At 33.1% G+C, this 25,214-nt stretch overlaps 1 protein-coding gene across 2 annotated transcripts; it reads left to right on the forward strand.

Annotated features, from left to right (window-relative positions):
* Nucleotides 1–17,332: 17,332 nt before the first annotated feature.
* Nucleotides 17,333–20,989, forward strand: LOC145725096 (uncharacterized). 2 transcript variants are annotated; one of them, XM_081973694.1, is made up of 3 exons: nucleotides 17,333–17,713; nucleotides 18,224–19,064; nucleotides 20,876–20,989. In XM_081973694.1, exons 1-2 carry the CDS (start codon nucleotides 17,392–17,394, stop codon nucleotides 19,054–19,056), a joined length of 1,155 nt encoding a protein of 384 aa, XP_081829820.1. In that variant the 5' UTR covers nucleotides 17,333–17,391; the 3' UTR covers nucleotides 19,057–19,064; nucleotides 20,876–20,989. The 2 variants fall into 2 exon arrangements, with proteins under 2 accessions (XP_081829820.1, XP_081829819.1); XM_081973693.1 differs by having other exon boundaries at nucleotides 18,224–20,926.
* The last annotated feature ends 4,225 nt before the right edge of the window (nucleotides 20,990–25,214 follow it).

Below are 25,214 nucleotides of genomic sequence, written 5' to 3' on the forward strand. Positions count from 1 at the left end.
AAATCGAAACAATTTCTTGGATTTTCTAAAACTGCCAGAAGCTTCTAGACATAATTGCCCAACTTTGCCAGAAGCCTCTACGAAAGCCTTAAACTTTGACCGGTAAATGCTACTAAAATTACCTCAAAAAACTACAAGGTTGAGTGAGTGAGTGAGTGTGTGACGCGGGGGGCTCCTGCCCTTGAAAAACGTATAGGCCTCCTGTATGGGCCCGTCACGTCCCGCGAGTAACGGAGCTACAGCAGCCTAGTATCCTTTATAAAAGCCACCAGGTTGCTGGGGCTTAGGTCCCTTATGTCTCTGGGCAACAGCATTGGCTGTCCCAGTATGCGCATACGCGCGTAAGAGAAGGCAGGACAGCTCATAAGGACATGTCCCGAAGTTTCTTCATCTTCTAAGCATCCCCTACATTCGGGATCCTCAGCAACACCCATCAAAGACTGATGTCGTCTAAGCTGACAATGACCGGTCAATAAGCCTGTCACCGTTCTTGAATTGCTTCTGTCTAGTCTCAGTAGTTGTTTAGTTTCGGCCTCCTCATTGCCAGGAACGTCAATGTCCTGGCACCCAGATGAGGCGGATGTTATTTTCCAACGAGAGTGTCTCGAGGATTGTTTTACATTCCAGCACCAGCCGGAAGCTTACCTTCTCGGCACTGAGTGCTTGGATAGCTGCCCTACTATCTGAGCAAATATTAATATTCTGTCCAATTAGGGGATACGAAGGGGGGAAACCATACAAGGGTCCTTTCAGAAATCTTTAAAACGTAAATTTGACAGCAACACAGTAATGACACTTTTGTTCACATTTGAGTTTATGCTGTACAGACCGATATTGACGTCACAATGACGTAATTCAACAAAACAATACATTGACTGTCAATCTACGTTATCGTGACGTCAAATTTGCTCTACATGCTTGATGGAGCGCCAAAAAGAACGAGGCCAAAGATTTCAGTTATACAGGGCGAGCCAAATTGGTGATGCATGTATGGGGATTTTTAGAGATAGAGAGTCGGTTAAATAGAGACAGTTTTAGAGAATTTTATACAAACTCATACCCGGTGGTTGCCAAACTGTATTATTTTGTTTCTATTTTCTAAAAAAAAAAAAATTGCAACACTGCACATTAAAGATTGTCTTTTAGCTTTCAAACCACGTCAATGGCAGAAATAAAGACATTCAGGCACTTTTTTAGGTCGAATTTGATGACGTTTTCAGAAAAATTGTTTTATAGTGTAGTAGTATGTATAATAACTTCGATAAATCCTATGGAAACCATTTTATTTTGCTGCATTATCGAAAACAACTTAAAATTTCCTTTTATATGTTGATTTCTAATAGAAAACAAAGGACTTAGGATTTGCTCACTGTCAAAGTAAAAATAGACAAAAACTTTTGTTAAACAAAACAAAATTATTAAAATATTACTAATTTATTATGATCTTTAACTACCTACTACAAGAATAAATCAGATTACTTAAGAGACTGTCTTTCCCGAAAATACTTGGTTTAACTTGTATAAGGTTAGCCACCCAAACCACATAAATCAAAACATATTTATAAAAACTTGTAAATAGGAATGAAAATGAATTTAATGCGTGCTATATTTTAAAAATATTTTAATTTTTCTTTCACTTAAAGTAAACTTCTTATTTCTTATTCTACGTCGAATTTTAGACATATTCCGTGTATAATGTCTTATACCGATCTGCTATCCGTTTCTGAGATACTTAACATTTTATGTAAAGTTTGACATTTTTAGCCAAATTACCTATAACAATTTTAATTTACGCATATTAGAAAACGATTTTTTTCTTTTTTTGTTTTGTTATGCCGAGTGGTCAAAAATTGGCCTCAAAAGTCTGTTCTAAAAAAGAAGTCAATTGTTCGAATGGAACACTTCCTATTTTTATTTTTATTTCTGTGCGAACAGTTTATAATGGCACAAATTATTAAGATTTTTGACGACATTCTAATTTGAATTGAAATTTTGTTTACTAGTAAATATAGAGTGGATCAAGAAGAACTAAGGAAGTAAACATCTAACTTCTGTCATCATTCTTCAGGTCAAGATTGATGAAAGAAAATTTCATCCACAATGTTTTTAAGTTGGCCTATTTTCAAGTAATCCACTTGCATATTTTAACTGGAACACCATGTATTTTGAAAAAAGAAAGACTACAGACTACAAAGACAGAAAAAATCTACTTAAATCAACATTTGCTCATCTCTAATTTGGGATTTGAATTCACTCAGGTTAAAGCACGAAATTTGCTCTAACTAGTTAAAGCCCAGCTTGAAAAATATTAACTCAACCTTGTGGCTAACAGTCTGGTGTTTAAAAATTAACTAGATAATTACATAGAACCTTTGAGAATTTCGCGCAGCCAGTTTTCGACCAAAATTGAAAAACTAAATTTGCACAAAATTTAAATTAACAACGTTTGATAATCTAAGAGCAGTCATCCGCGAAAATCAGGTCGCCCCCGGAATAAATTATGTGTATCAAGACTGGAATATTTTAATGTTACACTTAGCCCTCTATAAAGCAAAAATAAGCAAACCCAAAACAGGAATAAAAAGAAAATTAAATTAGTTTTTAATCTTGAAGACTTCCCGTTTATTCCACCCCGTCAACCTTTATTAAGTCGTGATAAACGACTTTTTATCTTGCTTTAGGAACGGGGCGGGTTATAAGCTGACTCGGCATATTTTAAGGGGGAAAAAAAGGTAAATAAATTCGCCCCAAATCAACCGATCCAAAAAATTCCAAATTCTGGCTGCTTTTCTTCTCTGAATTGGGTAAATCTAATTTACGGTTACAACAGAATATATTTTCAAAGTTGAATAACTCATAAGCTAATAAGTTTAACTTTTGAAACTCATCAGTTGTACCACCTCAGTGTAAATAGCTAATTACGCATAGTTTTCCGTTACGTAATGACCCTCTTTACCAATAATATATACTAATAATAATTTAATTAAAGTGTATAATAGCAATTATGTTACACTTGCGTAAGTCTCAACAAGCAATAAAACAGATACGCCTTTTGTTCCTAATAACTGTAATATCACCATAAATCATTATTTTAAGGACAACACTAACAATTAGATAACATGTTTTTGTGAAATTTGTTTATTACATTTTTATTTTTTATTTAGTAGGTAAAGTATAGTACGTCACACGTGCTCTATAGTATATTACGTAACACAGTGCTATAAGAAGCATATTACGCACGATATGGGAAAAGTTACTGTAATTCCACGAGTGCATAAAATGCCTTAGAACCCCTTCGACATTCTATACTTTACCTACGACCAAGTGTAAAGTCCTGTTTTTCGCAACTCATTCAATATAGAATTTTTTTTTTCAGCTTTTTAATATACTTATATCCTATAGCAAACAACAACTGTGCGTAAAGATGGTCATTACGTCACGGAAAACTATGGGTAATTAACTATTTACATTGACATTGTAGGTAAAGGCATTTTACGTACTCATGGAATTATACACTCGCCGCTCTCAGCACTAGTTACGTAATATACTATTTTCTACGAGCGTGTGGAAATGATAAGATTTCCGCACTATTTTTTTTCTCAAAATATAAACTTTCCCGCACTAGTGCGTAAAGAAATCATTTTTCCGCACTAGGATGTGAAAATTAAATTATGTTAATTCGTGTCATATTCTAAATTATTATTCAGTATTATAACTATATTACTATATTATAAGTAACAAATAGATTAGAGGTAATTCATCACATCAATAACCGAATGGTAATCAAGTATGTAGGTTGCAATAAAGTTTAATTTTTGTACTTGATATTTGTAATGTGCTGTTATATTTTAGTTACATACATACATACGAATATAAAAAAATATATAAAAGAACAATATTCTTAAATTCACTGTTATAAAATTTTTTTTTTCAATTTCAACTTATCATTTATTTTCAATTATTGTTTTTTACAATTATTGGAACCGAGCATAGCGAACGTCAGTCAGCGTGCGGGAAAGTATCACTTTCCGCACTTGTTAGAAAAATACTATACTACCAGCGAGTTTGTAAACTCAGAATGAGTTTTTATAAAAGAGCCGAAAGGATGCGGTTGAACTGACGACCAACCATACAACAGATAAGCAAATCGAGTTTTGATAAGACTCTCTTTGATGATAAATACTATGCTAAGAGTAATTTTGTATACACATAACCCGTTTATTTTCTGTTATAAGAACAAAGACGGAAAGTGCTTTTCACCACAAGCAACGTAAACCCGGGCGGTAAAGCACCAATATAATTTACAACTCATCGATAATGAAGATTGACTTTTATTAGTTTACACAATCTTCAAAATTCTATGTTTTTTTACCATAGACTGGCCATAACATATTTGTTATTTTCTAAGTAATATTATTAAACCAGACAGTGGTGAGTACTCTAATTCTCCAAAACTTTTCTTTGAAAGGTTCTGCTAAATAATCATAGATCACAGAGTTAACATACAACATCATCGTGTCTCATATTATTTTTTTTAAAATAACCTCAATTTATTGCCATTTTTCGAAATAAATTCAGGGTTTTCGGGCTTTTTCCCCACAGTGTATAAAGTAAAAGTCATTGAAATCAGCTTTGAAAAGTACTTTATATGTCAGAATTAGTAAAAAACAACGACTACAATTTTAGGGATTAAATTTGCTAAACAGTTACGTAAACTTTGATTCTGCCATAGCAATCAGAAAATTGGAAAGTTCGATTAACAACTTGGATTTGGCTCGTCATTTGCTCTAGGAAATCGTTAGCACGTTTCCATTACAGTTTTTGCTCTTCGAATACCAATGAGATTCGCAATAGAAAAGAGTGGTAGAAATTTAAATTTGTTACTGAATTTAAATAAATTTACGAAATTTGTGTTTCCATGCGCCGATGTTTCGACAAACATACGTTAATCAGTTTTAAGGTTCAACGAAAAAGTTTTAAATACTAATTTGGGAGGGTTATTTCTTCAAGCTGTTATTTATCACTTTCGATTTACACATATGCAGTTAAAAATTGATTTCCAGACATTCCAGATATATACCGAGACTTCCCCGTTTTCACATGCTTCAAAACGTTTAAAAGCACCTTAAATCCAAATTCCCAGTTCCGAAAAGTGAGACATCAAAGGTAATAATTCACGTCGATTTCGAACTCGCGGTGTTTATCTACGTGCTTCAGATAATTTATAAACCGTATTTTCTCTTGTTTATGGGTTTAAGATTGTATCGCTGGAAAAGTTTAAATTTCTTAACTTGCAGTTGTTTGTACTTAAAACGGAAAATAACTTGACGTTTTCCAGGAGGAAAGATTTAGCTGCGTGCGGATTTGATGTTCCTACAAGAAAATTTGGAAGACACACCCTGGCAAAATGCAGTACAAATTAATGATTGAAATTTACTAAAAATTGCTTTATAACCACAGTCAAAAGCAGTAATTGTTTTTTTGACAGCAAAATACGCATAATAATAACTCTCCAGACATGAAAAATTCTTTGGAGGTCAAGGATTTGTTAGTGATTGAGACAACAGAGAGGCTTTTGCTGGATTTATGTTTAGTTTCATTCCCGTGGACCATCTTGCAAAGAACTTGAAGCATATTGGTACTAATTGGCTGCTCAAACAATGTCGTCTTGCATCAACAATTGATTGTTCTGCTACTAGCAAAATAGCAAAATCCGCATCAAAGGAGAACACTTCTCTTCTTGAAGAGTTATCACTAAACACAATGGTTGGTGATTTGGAGAGAAACTTGTTTTTTTTTCTCATCATGTTTCCCTTATTGTAGATTACTTCTGATTGTCATTTATCAATTTTTTATTTTCCTTGATTATACGGCAAGTATCAGAAGTAATTTTTGCAGACTGTGGTTACATCTGGAGAAGCAATTGACGTTGGCAGAGAGGATTTAAAAGAAAAAGTTAAGAATGCAATGAGAAGGATAAAATGAATGAATGAAAATACAGTCAGTCTAATAACTGATGATGATTTGAAGAGAAGCTTTAATCTATGTGTCAATCATTCAAAGACAAAAACGAAGTAATGTAGACTGGATCAAGAAAAGAAGATAACAATAAGTAGTGCACAGTGGACCAAGAGGTAATATTATAATATAACTCTTTTAACTTACAATGATTGCAAAAAATAACAAAAAAAAATCATGTATGAAAAACGTTTCGAAAATCTCTTATTTTACGTATAAGTTATTCAGATTACATAAAATTATCTCACAATAACTACTTTCAGAGAAAATTCTGCGGTAAAAATCAAATAAATAACTTGATGTGTTAAACTACAGCATAAACGCAATTAGGTCGTGATTTTTACAAGTAGCTCACTAATTAACTTATCGTACTTCTAAAAATTCTTCCTGGATGCGAATCAGGAAAAGAAAAGAAAAAATAACACCCTGAAAGGCTTTCTGATACAAAGAAAACAAGGTAAGAAATCTTTTTTGCTTTTCTTTCACATCATTTATTATTTATCCAGTTTATTGTCAATCAACACACACATTTGAGGGGAAACTGTATCGTGTAATAAGTATGTAACAGATGATGTTCAATCTGAATATAGTTTGGTTGTAATGTGTTATCAATGACAATAGTAAAGTTCTTTCGTGGTAACTTGAACACGTGAGATAATATTTAGGGAAAAGACAATTTTCTGAAAACGTGAAAAAATGCCAGAGTAAAGGGACGAGAACGTGGTTGGAAGCTAATTATTTGTTTATGTGTTTAACCCTAGTTTGTAATGGTCTATTTCGGTGATTGTATTTATGTTATTGCCCTTCTTGGAGTTTCAGTTTTAGAGAGAAGCGAAAAAACAAATCGTCGTCTTCCTATCAAAAACTCTTATTAAATCTGAATTTGTGGAATTCAGAAGTTATAATAATTAACATTTTTATAACTCCTAAATCTTTCTACATGTAAAATAAAGATTTTTTTTTCTAAAATTACTAAATTAATTATGAATGGTAAATTAATTAGCGCACGCACTGGACATTTTTTTCGTTTTTTGTCAAATAGACTTTAAGAGTTTTTGATAGTAATGCGCCAAAATAAGAAACTTCAGAGAGATTAATAAAATTACGTATTTTAGAGGCAGTGTGTTTTAAAACATTCGGTATGACCTAAGTAAGCTTCATTGAAACTACTTACTGTAAAAAATTTAGATACACACACACAACATTTACTGTAAAACTGCAAACATACAAATTTTCCAAAGCATCTACAGTGTGACCCATTTAGAATGGAAACACCCCTATAAAATTTTAGGTTATTAACCGATTTCAATGATTTTTTTTTTGAAATAATTAGGAATGAAATGTCTATTACGGGAGAAAATTTTAAATATTTATTTCAGTTTTCAGGTCATATTACGATACTTTTTCTTGATAGTAAATGGAGAATTTTTATTAGCGCATTTTTTATTGAAAAAATTACTACGCCACTGGATCTATAGTGCTTTCAAATAGCTGTGACCAAAATTTCATGAAAATCCATTCATTAATAACAAAGTTATGACAAATTAAAATTCAAAAATCCTCTAAGCTAACGGTCACAAAAGAACACCCTGCATCAACTGTTGCCATAGAAATGATGTTACTATTTACTTGTTTATTATTAATTATTATATATATATATAAACAATCTTTATTTCCAAGAAAAAACGGCTATCGACCATTACGGTCTTTCTGCCTATGTATACATGTTTTTTTTTAATATGTACAGGTAATCTTATTTCTAATTAATATATACAAATTATACATTGAGAAAAAAAAAAGTTCTAATTAAAATGTTCTAACAGGGTGAGAGCGGGGAAAAGATAACGGGATTGTCTAGTCTGTCTGGTTATGCATAGTGGATTTACAATTGTCAAGTTGTTTGGGTTATTTTTCCACTTGGTTTGTAGTTGTATGAGTCTGTCAGTTATTTTAGTCATGTTCGTACGTTCGTAGAGAAGTTGGTTGGATGGGTTGTGTAGTGGGTTTGCAGGATGTCGTATTTTTGTTATTAGTCTTAGAGCAATCTGTTCAGTAATTTGTGTATATTTTTTAGTCTTGTCCGTAGCGTTTGCTCTAAGTAAGTGTCCGTAGTCCAGGACCGGTCTACAGATGGATTTGTATATTTGAGTTATTAATTGATAATTGATAATTATTAATTGATTAATTTCTAAAAAAAAAAAAAAAAAAATCCAAAAAACAAAATCTAAAAAAAAAATAAAAAAAAATCAAAAAAAAAAAAAATTTTGTCACAGCTATTTGAAAGCACTATAGATCCAGTGGCGTAGTAATTTTTTCAATAAAAAAATCGCTAATAAAAATTCTCCATTTTCTATCAAGAAAAAGTATCGTAATATGACCTGAAAACTGAAATAAATATTTAAAATTTTCTCCCGTAATAGACATTTCTTTCCTAATTATTTCAAAAAAAAAATCATTGAAATCGGTTAATAACCTAAAATTTTATAGGGGTGTTTCCATTCTAAATGGGTCACACTGTATATGTGAAAAAATATACAGGATAATTCTGTTTCTCACTTTGTCCCAACTGGTTTATACTCACTTTTGCAACTAATAAATCACCACAGTTTTCAAGATTTTAAAAGTGAGTCTTAAATTACTTACTTGTAGTGCTTGTATATTGCCCAGAAGTTACGGTAAGTCCAATCTTTCTACTAGTACACTTATTAGTAAAACTGGTTTTATTGTATGACAATAAATTATAAAAATACTGATAAAAATTAAAATATGTTGTTATTTCAGCTTCGTATCTAAGAACAACATTTCTGAAACAAACTTTTAGAATATGTTAATTGGCTGCCTTAATGAGAATACTAATACCTGAGACTTTTATAGTTCTTTAATCCACTATCTAAAACTCTAATCTAATCACACTAATGTGTAGTGATTCAGAAAATTTAATAACTTCTCTGTTAAATTTGTGTAAGAATCCCATAAAAGCACTGAAAATCATCTGATTTAGAAACAATTTCTGTAACAACACAGATAAGGCTGCTGGGTTTTTAATCTTGATTTAAATGCCTCAATGCCTATTTAGAAATTTAGATTACTAGTTTAAGTATATGTGGTTCGGTTGAGGTTAATTTGGTATATTTTTCAACATTTTCTACAGAAACAGCTTGACTAGTTTGAAAATATAAAATTGGAATGGATTGGTTTAATTTTTCTTCGACTTTTACCGCCACTTTATTGCCACTTCTCTCCAATTAATCTGTCTGACATCTGTAGCAAGTAGAACTTTTAATTAGCCAAAGCAACTCAAGTTAAAAACTTTCCTTATTTTAATAAATTGTCGTTTCTCTCTTTCCGGTCGTTTAGACTAATTACCACCATACAGTTTTGTTGACAATTTTGATTCCAGTTTTCCGGTATTAAATTGTTTGGTAGCAAGGCAACGTACATTGAAAAGATAAGAGGGTCGGATTGTCCCCTTAAGGTTCTTGTAAAACAATTCAGTCTGAAATCTCCACTAGCAAAAAACAAAAAGCAGGAATTCTTGCGATAACATTCCTAAACGCTCGTATGATACAACAATTGTCTGTCAGCGGCTTCTTTGTTCCCACTTCAGACGTGTCATTATTTTATTGTCTTTATTTATAGATCCGTAGCCGTTATACGTCGACTTTATAACGTATGTGAGGTCTTTATTACTGATTGGGACAACAAACATTTCTATTAAAAAGTAAGGTCGATTTCCGTTGCAATTTATGAGGTCAGATCAAAGAGTTTGAAGTTAGAAAAATGGAAAACAAAAGCGGTAATAGTAGCATAATGGTACAAGTTTTAATGAAATTTATGAATATTGAAAAAAAAATCAAAAATCCTATTTTACAAAATCGTGCAAAAAAGTATACTTTTTTAATGATTTTAGTGCAGAAAGTTTTACTTTTTTTGTCTTTTTTGCACTATGTCATATTTGTTGTGCTTTTGTCATTAATCAAGTCGATTTTATAAAAAAAGTCCTTTTTTGCACTTACGTGTTGTTAAAAACCTTCGGTCTCGTGTATAACAACTTTCACTTGCGCGCAAAAAAGATGTACTTTTTGCGCTTGTTGCATAAATAACTATGAAACAACGTACTAGTGATATTAAAAAATAAATAAAATGAAGAAAAGAAAAACAGAAATAACTGGTAAAAACGATTTTCAGCATTACAATTTTCAAGTTTTAAATGTCAAAACATGAAAAATTGATTGTTGGTCAAGTTTCCAAGTCATTTCTCTAGCTTTACACAAGAAAATATGGAATGGTCTCTTGGTTAAATTATCAAGTCATTTTTCATACCTCAAATGTAATTTTTATCAACTTTTCAAGTAAATTTTCTATTTTCAAATATCAAAACATGAAAAACGCCTTGTTGATCAAGTTTTCAAGTCAGTTCGCCAGCCTGAAACAAAAAAATATTAAATTTGTCTGTTTGGACAAATTATCAACCGTTCTTAAGTAAGTTTCCAAGTTTTCGAACCTTAATTTCGGTTCCAAACGCGTTATGATCTATAAATCACATGACAATGTGAAAATTACATGGTGGTCACGTGACTTTTGAATCATAACGCGTTTAGATCCGAAATCACAAACCAAAAGGAAATGGCTACTATGATGAATGCCGTTAATCAAATTTTTGAAGTCAATTCTCCAAAATGAAACAAAAAAGTATGAAAAATGTTTATTTGGTGAATTTTTAGATTTAAAATTTTATTTAAAAAATATGAGAGAAAAGCAGTAAATCTCATCAAATTATAAACTATTCAAATTTCGAATGTCAAAACCTAAGAAATTATCAAGTTTATTATCCAAATTCAGGTTTGGTTAAATTTCAAATTTTAAATATCAAAACATGAAAAAAGCCTTGTTGATCAAGTTTTCCGGTCAATTATAGTACTACTACTTACTACTTACAATTAGTAAACTTTGAAGTCAATTTTCTAGCTTCTTATAACAAAACTTAAAAAATTCCTTGTTCGTCAATTTATCATGTTAATCATCAAATTGATAATATAGGCTTAGTAAAATCACTTGACATTTATCGTATTGAAAATATGGGTATGGTCAAATTATTAATTTTTAAGGCGATTTTAAAATTTAAAATGTCAAAACATGAAAAATGTCCTCTTTTTTAAAAATTTTTCAAGTCAATTCTCCAGCTTCAAATTATCAATTATCTAGTTTTAAATGTCGAAACATTTTATACATTATTAACATTTCAAGACAATTTTCTAGTTGCAATTAAAAAAATTGTTTATTTGGTGAAATTATGTAAATTCGAATTTATGACCAACTTTTCAAGTCAGTTTTCAAGTTTCAAATGTCAAAACGGGAAAGATGCTGGTGATCAAGTTTTGAAGTCAATTGTCCAGCTTGAAAAAAAAATATGAAAACTGTCTTTTTGATCAAACTATCAAGTAAATTTTTCAGATTTGTAATGTAAATTTAACCAAATTATTAAGTTTTCAAGTAAATTTTGAAATTTCAATTGTCAAAACTCAAAAAATGTCTTGTTGAAGAAATTATCATTTAACTATCAAATTTATAATATAGGTTTGGACAAATCATTAACTTTTCAAGTTAATTTTTAAATTTCAAATAACAAAACGTGAAAAATGCCTTGTTGATAATGTTTTAAAGTCAATTCTACAGCTGAAAACAAGAAAATGTGAAAATTGTTTATTTGATCAAATTATCAAGTCAATTTTCAATTCTGAAATGTCAATTCGAACTTATTACCAACTTTTCAAGTCAATTCTCCAGATTTGAAAATTGCTTTTTTGGTAAAATTATCAAGTCAACTATCAATTTGACAATATAGGTTTTGTCAAATTATTAACTGTTTAAATAAATTTTCAAGTTTCAAATATCACAACATGAAAAATTCTTTGTAGATCAAGTTTTCAAGTTAATTTTCCAGCTGAAACAAAATATAAAAATTGTCTATTTGGTCAAATTATCAAGCCCAATTTTCAGATTCGTAATGTAAATTTGGCCAAACTATTAAATTTTTAAGTAGATTTTCAAGTTTAAAATGTCAAAACATGGAAAATGCTTTAAGGATCAAGTTTTTAACTCAATTCTGCAGCTTGAAAATAAAAAAAAATTCAAGTCAATTTTCAGATCTGAAATGTAAGTTTGATCAACATTTCAAGTTTCAAATGTCATAACAAAACACAAGCAATAGCATTACTGATGATTTTTTAATCTAATAATAAGTAATAAAAATTAGCTAAACACACAAAAAAATTAAACAATAATAACGCAATTTCCGAATAATACCCAATTTATTTTAAATTCACAAAATTGCCTTGCAATCAAAAACTAAACTTTTTTTACATTGTTTGCCCTCAAATTGTTCTGAAATGGGTATTACCTCAGTATTTTTCGATGAAGACATAATCTTTTCAGATTGTTGTACAGGGTGTTAAATTCGAGATGGGCGGAGAAAAGAAAATGTTTTAAAAATGTATTCATTTTAAAAAATATCCTGTATCCGTTAACTTAAGAGATGATTTGGAAACTGACAAACCTGAATTCCATTTCAATAAGTAGCCCTAATTGAAACCCGAAACTAGAAATTTTTATCTTCTTTAGTTTTTGAAATATTTTATCTCAAATTTACTCGAAAAGTTTGTGCGGTGCCTCTCAACTGGCCAATAGTTTGGTTGAGAATTTTAAAAATGTTACTTGTACAGAATTAAAAAAAACAAAAATTGTTAGTACCTTTTTGAAATTATCACTCAATTAAAATCCTCTCCAACTTCTTTTCTTAATAATTATGATGTTAAATATGCATATTTTTTTTCTGTTTTTAGTTACACAACTCAACAGCATAACATAACTATCAAAATAAATGTACTTTTATTTGAAGCAATTTTGCGACGTTAAAAAGCACCATAACAAACCATCCAATTAAAACTTGCAGCGTAAAAAAGTAATCAAAATCAATCGAACAGGATTTAGTCATTAAACGAAGCTTCACCACCTGCCTGAAAAAGTCTCAGTTAATGGACTATAAAATTGTACCTACTATCAGGAAAAACGAGCCTTTGGTTACTTAGTTTATTACAGGTCGTTTTGTAAATTATTGGAAAGGAAATTTGTAAAGAGAATAATAATAAATAATCGTCATTTTAAGCACAGTAATACGGGCTTTAGGGATGAGAAAGTGGGACGTATATGCTCAGGTGATTTGCAGTAAATTAAGTCGGTCAGCGAGAGAGTTACGGTGTTTTGTGAACTTTAGACCCCTAAAACAATTATAATTTGCATCAGGAAGTGTGCTCTTTGGAAAGGTATATCATATTATGAATATGCATATTTGTTTCGTTTTGCAGCTGCATTTGCTAACTTTCTTGAGTGTAAAATAGATATGTTGATTTAGGGTCAATTTACCGTCATGCTTGGTATACAAGTTAAATTTAATTTATCCTCAAACTGGTTCTAACATTGCCAAATATGTTGTACCGAGTGATTGTTTATATTTTTCTGAATAGACAATTTTGTTAATTTTGTTCTGACAGTTTACGAGTATTAACCACCTTATTGGTATATCACGAGATAAGTTGGAATTTTGGAAATTAGTTTATATTTATTTACTAATTTATTTGATACGATAACTGAAAACAAAAAACACTTCTTCCTCTTCTAGACTTTATGAAGTTGGAAGTAGAAGAAGTTGAATGAGACAGAGCTTGATAGTGCAATTCTCAGAGGTAAAGCTGAAGCAGAGAATGATGTTGATATTGTTGTATACGTTCTTACAGATTTTGTTTTTATCAAATCTTCTGTTGTGGTTTTATATTTAATTTCTGGTTTCACTTGGCATCTTACATTTACTGGGACTAGTTCCACATGAAATAGTCCAGAAGGTAAAGACTGATTGCTAGTTGTAGCCTTTTGTGGTATTATTTCTGGATCTTCAAATAGAACTCTTTTGGCCATTTTAGGACTATTTGCCCCTAAAGTCATTACAGCCTCAAGATGTTCCAGCTTTCGTTTGCTAAATCACTGAGTTGGCTTGAGTTTTATGTATTTACACATTTAAACATGTTTTTATGTGGAACAATGTCTTCCTTATGATGGAGCTTATTTCTCAATGTTTTGTAATACATCCAGTTTAAGCTGTCTTTTGCTAACTGCAAGTAGTTTTACTTTTCGGGCTGAGCTCGGATATTACTCACACATCACGATTTAACTACACAGTATTTAATAATTTCAGACATTTCGGAATTCCAAAAAGAATCAAATCCAAAAAATCTATAATCTCGTTTATATCTCGTTCTATAACTGTACGTTTCTTTGCTTTCGAATTTCGATTCAAAATAAAACATTAAATGTAACATAACCTATAACACCCTCGAATGTTCTGTCTGTAGTCTGAAGTGAAGGGTAAAGTTGGAAAACTGCAATGGCAACCGACATATTCCGTCTTGTTCAATATGTTAGAAAGAGACGCGATACAGCTTTACTACTATGTCACAGGAGAGAAATCGATATACAGTGTACCAAAAAATTTTCAATTTTTATAATTTTTTCTCGACTTACAGGCATTTAAATGAAAAAACAAAAATTAGGTGTCGAATATTTTAGGGAGTATTACCCATTAGCGTGAAAAAAAATGGGCTTATGATTCCCTGACATCGAAATATTCGTAGTCATTCTATTGTCAAATGTTACTTGCTGTAACTTTAGCCATTTTTCAACTGTTGACGAAGTTACCCTGCGACAGTCTGTCAGCTGGTTGGACAAAATTTTTTTCCAAATCTGTCATTCCGTCTGTCAAAAGTGTCATGCTAACGCTCAGAAAAGTTATGAGAAAAGTCAAATGTGGGAACGCTAACTGAAAACTACTACTATTATAGTAAATTTAGCCGGATATCTGCAGTCATTCTAGCCAATTTTCAAGACCAAAATGTTAAAGAAGAGTCGAATTTTATGATAATTAACTTACCGAACTACTTGCGGTCACTCTAGTCAATTATCAAGGTCAAAATAATTAAAATTTAAAAAAAATCTTGAAAATTGACTTAAGTCACCAAAAAGTGTCATTCTGACGCTAAAACTTCCAAAAGTTCAGTAAAAAATGGTTAAGAACGTTAAAATGTGTCAAATTGGCGAAAAAAAACAAAAACTACTATTTTTAACACTAAAACTGTCCGTTTTCATAAAAAAAACAATAAAAATCAACGTTTATAATATATAAAAAGGAAATATTCAAATAATACAAAAACAAATAAAACCGTATATTTTTTAAAGTGACCAAGGTCTTTCAAAAAAAAAAAACAGATACATATAATTTGAAATCAGAATAAAGATATTTCCTGAATAAGCAGATAAAATACAGGGTGTTTTGAAATAATCAATACATGTCAAAAATTTGACAATTTTGACATCAGATTTTGGCGATTCAGCAAACATACTGCATGTAGCTATTCATTAAAATATTATAAACAATCACCATGTATACATTGTCTACTCTGCTATATAAATGTTTAGAAAATCAAAGTGCATCACTCATGTCAAATTTCGTATATTCAATCATAGAGGTATAAATTAAACTTCCAAGATAGTAGGCGTAACTCTACTGTCGACGACATACGACATTTATTTTCTTATTTTATTTTTTTTATTAGAAACACAAATGATGACGCAACCGCCATTTGCCCTGGTTTGTAGTTTACCTACAATAAAATAAAACATTTTGTGTAAGTTATGATGTGCAATAAAGCAATTGCGTCAAAGTAAATCAAAAACTAATTTCTTTAGGATTTAAAAACTAATTATTTATTACTAATTTACTTTGATTTTTCTTATATTTTGATTTTGGTTTCTAAATTTTATCAATTTAACCACGTTACTGCATACCTTTTAACTAGCCACAACAAACTGGAAAAAAAAACCGGAAAGATACTATTAAATTTCCAAGTTCTCAAGTTTTCCTCAGCCCAAATGCGACCCGAGTTATCCTCTCAAAACGTTTTTTCCTTGTCTTTCGCACAATTAAATCTCTTCGAATCCCGAATGAGATTAGGACTTAAAAGACTCCCTCGGCTAAATTGAATAAATAAATCTGGGGGCGGTTTTATTTATATTATTGTCCGTTTGGGCCACGTTGTTTCGGCACTCAGTTTGATTAAATAACCCACCTGATCCATATTCGATTCCCGATAGTCTTGTAATATAAAATTGGTATGAAATCCATTTTTTATCGGGATTAATTGATCGGATAAAAATGTTGTAACAATGTAATTTTTTTAAATATTTCTGTAAAGGCCAGAAAAATGGCATTTTCTAACTGGTATATGAAACATAGTTGGAAACTGCATTTTTAAGAACCTTTTGTACATTTGGCAACTCTACTTTTCGTGTTTAGTAGGTTTGGAAAGAGGGCAGAAAATAGAATATTTTGGCGTTTTTGCGGTCTCTGAAATCCTAAAAATAACCGAGCTATGAACATATTCCACTTGCTATGCCAAAACCAAAACAACATATGTGGTAACTGGTAACTGCATTTTTAAGGACTTTTCGTATATTTGGCAACTCAGCTTTTCGTGTTTAGCAGGGTTGGAAAGAGGGCAGAAAATAGAATATTTTGGCGTTTTTGCGGTCTCTGAAATCCTAAAAATAACCGAGCTATGAACATATTCCACTTGCTATGCCAAAACCAAGACAACATATGTGGTAACTCCATTCTTAAGGACTTCGTACATTTGGCAACTATGCTTTTCATGGTTAATTGGGTTGGAAATAGGACTGAAAAAAGAACATTTTGATTTTTTTGCGCATGTTCAGACTTAGCAAAATAACTGAGTTATGGCTATATTCCTATTGCTGTGGCTAAACATCATATGTAGAAACTGCATTTTTAAGGACCTTTTGTACATTTGGTAACTATGGTTTTTGTGGTTAACAGTAACACAGTATTTATTTACAAACCAACCAATGCAATAGTATATTTCATTACCAGTACAGAAATGAGGATTTTTCCGTGCGCGCATGACAAATTCTCGTGTGAGGTGCAGCCGAACACGGGAAGTCATGCAAGAACGGAAAATCCATTTCTGGACGAGTAATGAACGATATTTTTTATTATATTAGGCCTCGTCTTCGTAAATAAGATCACTTGTAGTACCTCATTTCGAGTGTCTACCCACACAGTTTAAAGACAAAGAAAACACAACGACGCTCTCACTTTACTACCGTCGTCACACCCCGACCCGATACTCATTCTTGTTTTGTGTGCCTACCCGTACGTTCGGTAAAAAATTGCGCAATTTTCGTTAATTTAGTGTCGTCCCTTTTTTCGTTTTTAAAGTGTTTAGCTAGTGAAAAAGCTCGGTTATCATGTCCGGGCATCGTAGAAATCGGAAACGACGTTTGGATTTGGAGGAAAAAGTCCAAAAACTTCAAGAAGATCTCCGAAACTTAGTGAAATGCATGAAACCATCGGAAAGGCGTGAGCGGCACCGTCGAAGGGTGCAAAGCCCCTCGCCCTCGCCATCTTTGTCGTCGACGTCATCTTCGGAACGGCGCTCACGCTCGAGATCGAGAAGTTCCGTACGCCGTCGACGCCGGGTACTTTTCCCTTCCACTGACAGCGAGAGTGAGATATCCGAGGGTCCGGCCGAAGCTGCCAGGTTACGTGGTAACTCGGTTGACTCACCTCGTAAGTATTGATTTTTTGTCGGGGACACTTATATTTGCTTATATCAAGGAAGGGTGCGGATGTAAAGATAAACCTGATCGGTCCGATTTGGTAGTTTGGGGTCAGGAAAGTCTGTTTATGAACACAGAAATGTCCTGATCAGGACTGTGAATTATGTTTATTGTTTATGAACACAATAAACTCGGTCAATTCTGTTTATGAACACAGAATTGGACTATGATTTAGGTTTCATTGTTTATGAACACAATGAGCCTAAGTTATTCTGTTTATGAACACAGAAGCGTCCGGATGAGAGCTATGGATTCAGTCAGTTTTGTTTTAAAACACAGGGATGACTTGAACTGAACTCTGATGTGGGTTTATTGTTTATGAACATAATGAACCCAGTTAATTCTGTTTATGAACACAGAAAATTGGAGCCAAACTTTAAAATACGTTTAGTGCTTTTGAGCCCAATAAACTCTTCACGCAAGTGAGGTACCTAGGTACATTTTCTTGTTTTGTTCCCAGAAGAAAGCTGCGGCTACCAAGAGTTGCCACAGGATGGAGAAGTCCCTCCAGTGAACATGCTAGTTGATACTTCATTATTCGGAGATAATGTATCAAAAAATAGGACTGTATGGGGTCCCCCACTTCAAGCAGATATGGCGCAAACGTGGACAAGTATTATCGAAAATGGGATACATTCTCAGGAGAAGGAGTCTTTAATAGGAAAATATTTGGTCCCCGAAAACGCTCCCCTTCTTAGTACCCCAAAACTCAAGAGTCTTGTAGAAAAGGTGGTTTCCGACTCTGTGAAGCAGAGGGATACCCGTTTATCTACCTTGCAGAGCCAAATAGGCGCCAGTATCTCTGCTCTCGGTCAGGCAATCACGACTATCTTAGGCCAAGAAAAAGAGAGGGGGGCTACGTATGTGCAACCTCTCTGTGAGGCTGGTCGTCTGCTCACAGATGTTTTTTATCAAGAAACTTCTGCTCGGAAGGAGCTTGCTTGTTACAACCTTGACAAGACCGTCAGGGAGAGCCTCCTGGCCTCCCCAACCGATGAGTGGCTGTTTGGCTGTGACGTAGATAAGAGACTAGAAGCCTCAAAGCAGATAGAGCGTTCTATTAAATCTCTTAAGCCGCCAGCTAGGCCTAGAGAACAGAAAAAAGTTGTGAAGCCCCGTTTAAACTACAGGGGCCTGTCCCGGGATTTTCAGGGGGGATTTCGGGCCAGGCAGCACCAGTATCAAACGAGATCGTCCCCATATCCTCAGAATGTGACGACCCAGGACCGTCCACATCGGGGAACTTTCAGGAAGGCGAGAGGAGCGCCACAAACAGCGAAGCGCCGGCGTTAGTGGTCCAGGTTGGTAAAACCGCAGGGCGGCTAAAATACTTTTATGATAACTGGGCGGAAATTACGTCAGATAGTAATATCTTGTCAAGCATCCGTAATTTTAAAATTCCGTTTACTAAAATCCCTAATCAAAGGTTTGCATATCCGGAACCAGTTTGGTCTGTAAAAGAGGCTAATAGTATTAAGAATGAATTAGAAAAGTTACTTAAAACTGGTGCAATTAGTTTGGTAACACCGGTGAAAGGACAGTTCTTATCTCGAATTTTTCTAACTCCTAAACCTGATGGTTCTAAAAGGCTAATCTTAAATTTAAAGTCCCTTAATAAATATGTAGAATGTAACCATTTTAAAATTGAAGATCATAAAACCGTTTCAAGGTTAGTATCTGTCGATTGTTATATGGCTTTAATTGATTTGAAGGATGCGTATACTCTTATCCCCATAAAGAAATCTGATAGAAAATACTTGAGATTTAGATTTAAAAATAAGATCTATCAATATAATTGTCTCCCCTTTGGATTAAATTGTGCTCCTTTACTTTTTACTAAAATAATGAAACCAGTGGTTAGCTATTTGCGGAGTAAAGGATGGGTATCTGTCATTTATATCGATGATATTTTGTTAATTGGAACCTCTAAGTCAGAGTGCGAAAATAATATATCTGCAACGAGAACTCTGCTTGAATCCTTGGGATTTGTTATTAATTATAAGAAAAGTTGTCTGGTTCCATCTCGTAGTTGCAAATATTTGGGGTTTATATACAACTCTAAAAATATGTCCATTTCTTTGCCCAAGGAAAAGAGAGAAAAAATTCTACGTTTGACTAAAGGCTTAATGTCTATCAAAAAATGCAAAATTCGAAAATTTGCTCAATTTATCGGCACCTTGACCTCAGCATGCCCAGCAGTTAAGTATGGTTGGCTTTATACAAAATTGCTGGAACGAGAAAAATTCCTGTCCCTCCATAAAGAAAACGGTAACTATAATTCCATGATGAAAATTTCGAACAAATTAGTAGAAGACCTTAACTGGTGGCTGACGCACATTCCTTATGCAGAAAGCTCCTTAAAGACGGTATCGTTTGCTCTGGAAATATTTTCAGATGCGTCGTCTAGTGGCTGGGGAGTTTTCTGCAATGGTGAGCGATCCCGGGGGCTTTGGCGCCCCTGTGAGCAAGCCTCTCACATTAACTATTTGGAGCTTCTAGCGGCGTTTTTTGGCTTAAAATGCTTCGCATCTCATTTATCAAATGTCAATATTTTGTGTCGTATTGACAACACCACTGCTCTATCTTACATCAATCGCATGGGTAGTGTCCAGTTTCCCAAACTGAATGCTCTAACAAAGCGCATCTGGCAGTGGTGTGAGGCCCGTAATATTTTTATTTTTGCTTCTTATATCAAGTCCAAGGAAAACGTTGAGGCGGATCAAGAATCCAGGAGCCTAGATTTCGCCACGGAGTATGAATTGAATCGTGATGTATTTCAAAAAATTGCTTTACATTTTAAAAATCCCGAAATAGACCTTTTTGCCTCCAGGGCAAATAAAAAGTGCAAAAAATATGTATCTTGGTTGAGAGACCCAGATTCTTGTGCTGTTGATGCCTTTACAATAAGTTGGAGAAAATTTTATTTCTATGCTTTTCCGCCTTTTGCTCTTATCTTACGTGTACTCCAAAAAGTTATTGAAGATAAAGCTGAAGGAATTATAGTCGTCCCCTACTGGACCTCTCAACCATGGTACCCGGTTTTTTGCTCTTTGTTATCAGAAGATCCGCTTCATTTTAAACCGGATAAAAATTTACTTCTTTCTATTGATAGATCACCTCACCCCCTCTGGAAAAGCCTTTCCCTGGTGGCAGGACCCTTATCTTACAAGCGTTGCAGAAAAGAGAGGTGCCTGATATCGGCTTAAACATTTGCTCATCTTCTATATCGAATTCAACGGCCAAACAATACAATGTTGGTTTAAAATTATGGTGGCAGTTCTGCCAAGAGAAAAACAACAATGTATTTAATGTTACGGTACCATTAGTCTTAGAATTTTTATCTATACGGTTCGAGAGAGGAGCTTCATATGGCTCCCTCAACAGCTACAGATCTGCAATTTCCCAAATTGCATCTCCCGAAGTTGCACAAGACTATAGATTGAAAAGATTTTTTAAAGGGGTGTATGGGTTAAGACCCAATTTACCCAAATATGCTGCAACTTGGGACCCTTCCAATGTATTAATTTACATTAAAACTCTGTCAAACGAGGAGATTTCCCTAGAAATCTTGGCTCAAAAGTTAGCTGTTCTTTTGGCTCTTACAACAGGGCAAAGAATACAAACATTTGCCAACATTGAAATAGGAAATATAGTAATTACTAAAAGCGACATCACAATAAAGGTGCCCAAGAGACTCAAAACTTCGGGTCCTAATAGACTACAGCCAACATTGACACTGCCCTTTTTTAAGCATGATTTGACAATATGTGTTGCCACAACTTTACTTTGCTACTTAAATCGAACTAAACCGTTAAGAGACCATTCTCTTCGGAACCTTTTTATCTCTACTAAAAAGCCCTATCGAAATGTGAGTTCGCAGTCAATTAGTAGGTGGATAAAAACCATATTGAAAAAGAGCGGAATAGATACGTCTTTGTTCACAGCTTATAGCACCAGGCACGCTGCGACTTCCGCGGCGGCCCGTAAAGGGGTGAGCTTTGATACTATAAGACTTTCAGCAGGCTGGACTGAGAAGTCCAAAACTTTTGCGAAATTCTATCAAAGACCTTTAGTTTCCCAAAATAATTTTTCTGAGGCAATATTATTAGGTTAAGTATGTTCATGTGTTTGGTATTTTGTTAAGTTAACTTTTATAATTACATGTTAAACTTTGTTAACTAATATAAGATTAAGTTAGCTTTTCAAGCCAAAATCCTTAGGTGTTACAGTTTCTAGTTTAGGTAATCGCCTTTACATCTTTAATAAAAACTTAGCGGATGCATATTGTTGCATATTTACTTTAAACATCTACAAGTGATCTTATTTACGAAGACGAGGCCTAATATAATTATAAAATCAAACGAACTTACCTGTTGTGAAGTTCGATTTGAATTATATTAGGCCTCGTCGAAGTAAATAAGCACCCACCCTATCCCAATGCTTTTCCCTTACTATGCAACAATAATGGCTTTGAAGAAATGAGTATCGGGTCGGGGTGTGACGACGGTAGTAAAGTGAGAGCGTCGTTGTGTTTTCTTTGTCTTTAAACTGTGTGGGTAGACACTCGAAATGAGGTACTACAAGTGATCTTATTTACTTCGACGAGGCCTAATATAATTCAAATCGAACTTCACAACAGGTAAGTTCGTTTGATTTTATAATTATACTTAGGTACCTGAAATCAACATAAACAAAAAATATCGCAAAAAATTATTAAGAAAATTGGGAATATTTATTTTTATTTTTAAAACAGTAAAAATGTAAGTACATACAACTCAAATTAACCAAAAAAAATACAAGTGGGTAATTCTAAGAAAATTAATTTTGGACAGAACCGTTATTATTAATAGTAATATTTATTGTACAATTCGTATTATTGTTGAAGCTCAATCCCTTTTGCATTTCTTTTTGTTGAACTAAAGACTCTGCTAAAGATGTTGAAGCGGAGTGTTTGTGTGTGCTTTGGTTCTCTTGATTGACTGTTACAGATGTTGTAGTTTCCAAGTTACAAGGGCTAAACAACTTCCGTGATACTTCAATTTTTCTTTGTATGGACTCTTCTATATATCCTTCTGCTACATTGGAAGAAAGCCATCCTCCGTGTCTTTTCAAAGTGAGCAAATCACCGCCGTTTTCCACCAACATGGTTGCCGAAGAGCGCCTTAGCCCATGTCCGGTATATTCTTCGGGATTTTTTAGTTTTAGGTATTTTGCAACAAGTTTTGGAATACCACTGATAGTATGGCACCCAACATGTTGAGCGTAACATCTTTGGTTTCGGTATGCAACAAATAATCTTCTACTCTCCATATGTTTAGGGCGGAGATCTGCGTATTTACGGTAAATTGTACAGGGATCGAATTTGCAATTTTCATTGGTAATGGTAAAACTTCTTGACCTGTGAGTTTTTCCATCTCGTAAGAACACGACAAGGAAACGCCCATTATCTTCCACATCATCTAAACTCAAACGTATTAAATCATCTCTGCGGCATGCACCGAAGATGCCAAACACTAAAATTACTTTTGTTAGTAGATATTCTCCATCTGAAGCTTCACATAAAAATTTGGTTACTTGTTCTGCTGTAAGAATCTTGGATTTCTTTGGTATATATCCTACAGCTTGTCGTTTCAAAAAAGCAATCGTTTTTGGATATTGATGGTGAGTATTTTCTTTTATTGCCAAACAACTCTTTAACATAGAGAATCGACTCCATAAAGTGGAGGATTTCATAGTGTTGGCTTTTTCAGAAAAATATACTAAAAGAATATCGTCACTCACAATTTTGATTCGTTTCTGAGTCCGCCATTCGGTAAAACTGTTATATTCTTGTTCATATCTCAACCTGGATTTCACTGGTAATAAATCTGTACTCACTTCTGCCGCTCGTTGTAAGATATTTTCGGGAATATCCCGATTTTCTTCACAATCTGAATTCATTTTTGCAAAATGTAATAAATACATAAATACTTAATTTTCACTGACAGAAAATAAAATTTGTCATTAATAAATAAATCGTTGCTATAGACACATTTTCTACTACTAGACACATTCTCTACTCGTTTCTTTTTTTTCTTCGGGTTGCCATAGGATATCTAGTATCATGGATATCTATGTTCATTATTAAGCGCACGGAAAGAGGGATCGGGAAAAAATTTCCGTGCGCTGTTCCGAAAATGTCATATTTACTGTATTTTATAAACAGTTGAAAATGTAGTATTTTCTGTTAAGTATAATAAAAATTAGTTTACGCTACTTTGTGAGATGAAAATTTACTTTTTTAAAACCAAGTTGCTTTACAACTCACAAATTCACATTTTTCTGTCAGTTTGGGAGTATTTACCTAAAGCGCTCCTTAACAACAGCTTTTCTGTTATAATTTAACATTACTTCACTGAATGGTAGTAAAATGGCGGGTCTGGGTTTTGCTAAAATTGTAATATCGTTAAGGTAAAGTGTACTGTAGCCGCCTCTTAAAAAACAAATAATTTTGCATTCTGATATGCTTTAGATAGCGGAATGACAGCAAATGGTGGGCTTTCTCTTTAGGAAGGTACCTAAAAGCGGAATATTTTCAGACGGCACCTTCAATTACTTTTTTCTAAGAAAGCAACTATCTACCTTTTTTTTTCCAAAGTTAATCCTACACTTGTCGCTAAATTATTGCAGGGGCATCTGTTGTCCAGCAAATGATGAAAAATTACTAACAGTGGAAAAAAAAAACATTAAAAATGCAAACAGCTGGGACATTCCAGTATTTTATATAGGCGGGCATTAATATTTAAACTTCTGGCAATGCAGCAGCTTCAATCGCTTTGTAATAAAACACGGTTGAGAGGACATGTGTCGATTGGAGTGTTTAAATTTGCTTTTTTGTGGAGTTAAAATAGTTAGTTTGCTAACAAGTGCTGAAAGTGGTACTTTCCCGCACAAGATTGTAATTGCCCGAATGACATGAAGCGGAGTTCGAACAATTAGAAGGCGGGAAAGATGCTTTTTGTAAATGTTTTCATTAACAACAACCATTTTAGCTGTGCTATTCTACCAGTTTACACAAGAATCAGATAACCCTGGATATATTATACATTCCGAAATCATAAGATGAGTTAATCGGTCAGAACCAAAATACTCGTATCAACCAATATGATAAGATATTCTAGTTTCCATTAGAAATGATGGCTTACATTGCAAAGTTTTTACCAAAAGACCTAATATGACCAACAAGTATGTTAATATAATAGTAGATTTGTTAAAATTTTGTGTTATTTTTCAAATAACATTATTTCTCAATAATCACGAAGGAAAAAATAAAAAAACGTTTTTCTTATCTTTTTAGCAGCTCGAGTTAATTTATGAACGTTTAGAAAGCATTGTTTCAACTCATATTAAATGTTAATTATTTTTTCTAAAATTTTATAAGAAGTTTTAAAATGTAATTTCTCCATGAAATA

This window comes from Ips typographus, linkage group LG2, assembly GCF_016097725.1.
Source record: "Ips typographus isolate SLU linkage group LG2, UJ_Ityp_2.0, whole genome shotgun sequence".
Classification (NCBI taxonomy): Eukaryota; Metazoa; Arthropoda; class Insecta; order Coleoptera; family Curculionidae; genus Ips; species Ips typographus.

Bases quoted from the DNA above. Each gene is read 5' to 3' on its own strand.
- LOC145725096 (XM_081973694.1), top strand. From the start codon at position 17,392: ATGTCCGGGCATCGTAGAAATCGGAAACGACGTTTGGATTTGGAGGAA. The intron at 17,714-18,223 runs GTAAGTATTGAT...TTTTGTTCCCAG, and splicing joins TAACTCGGTTGACTCACCTC to AAGAAAGCTGCGGCTACCAA.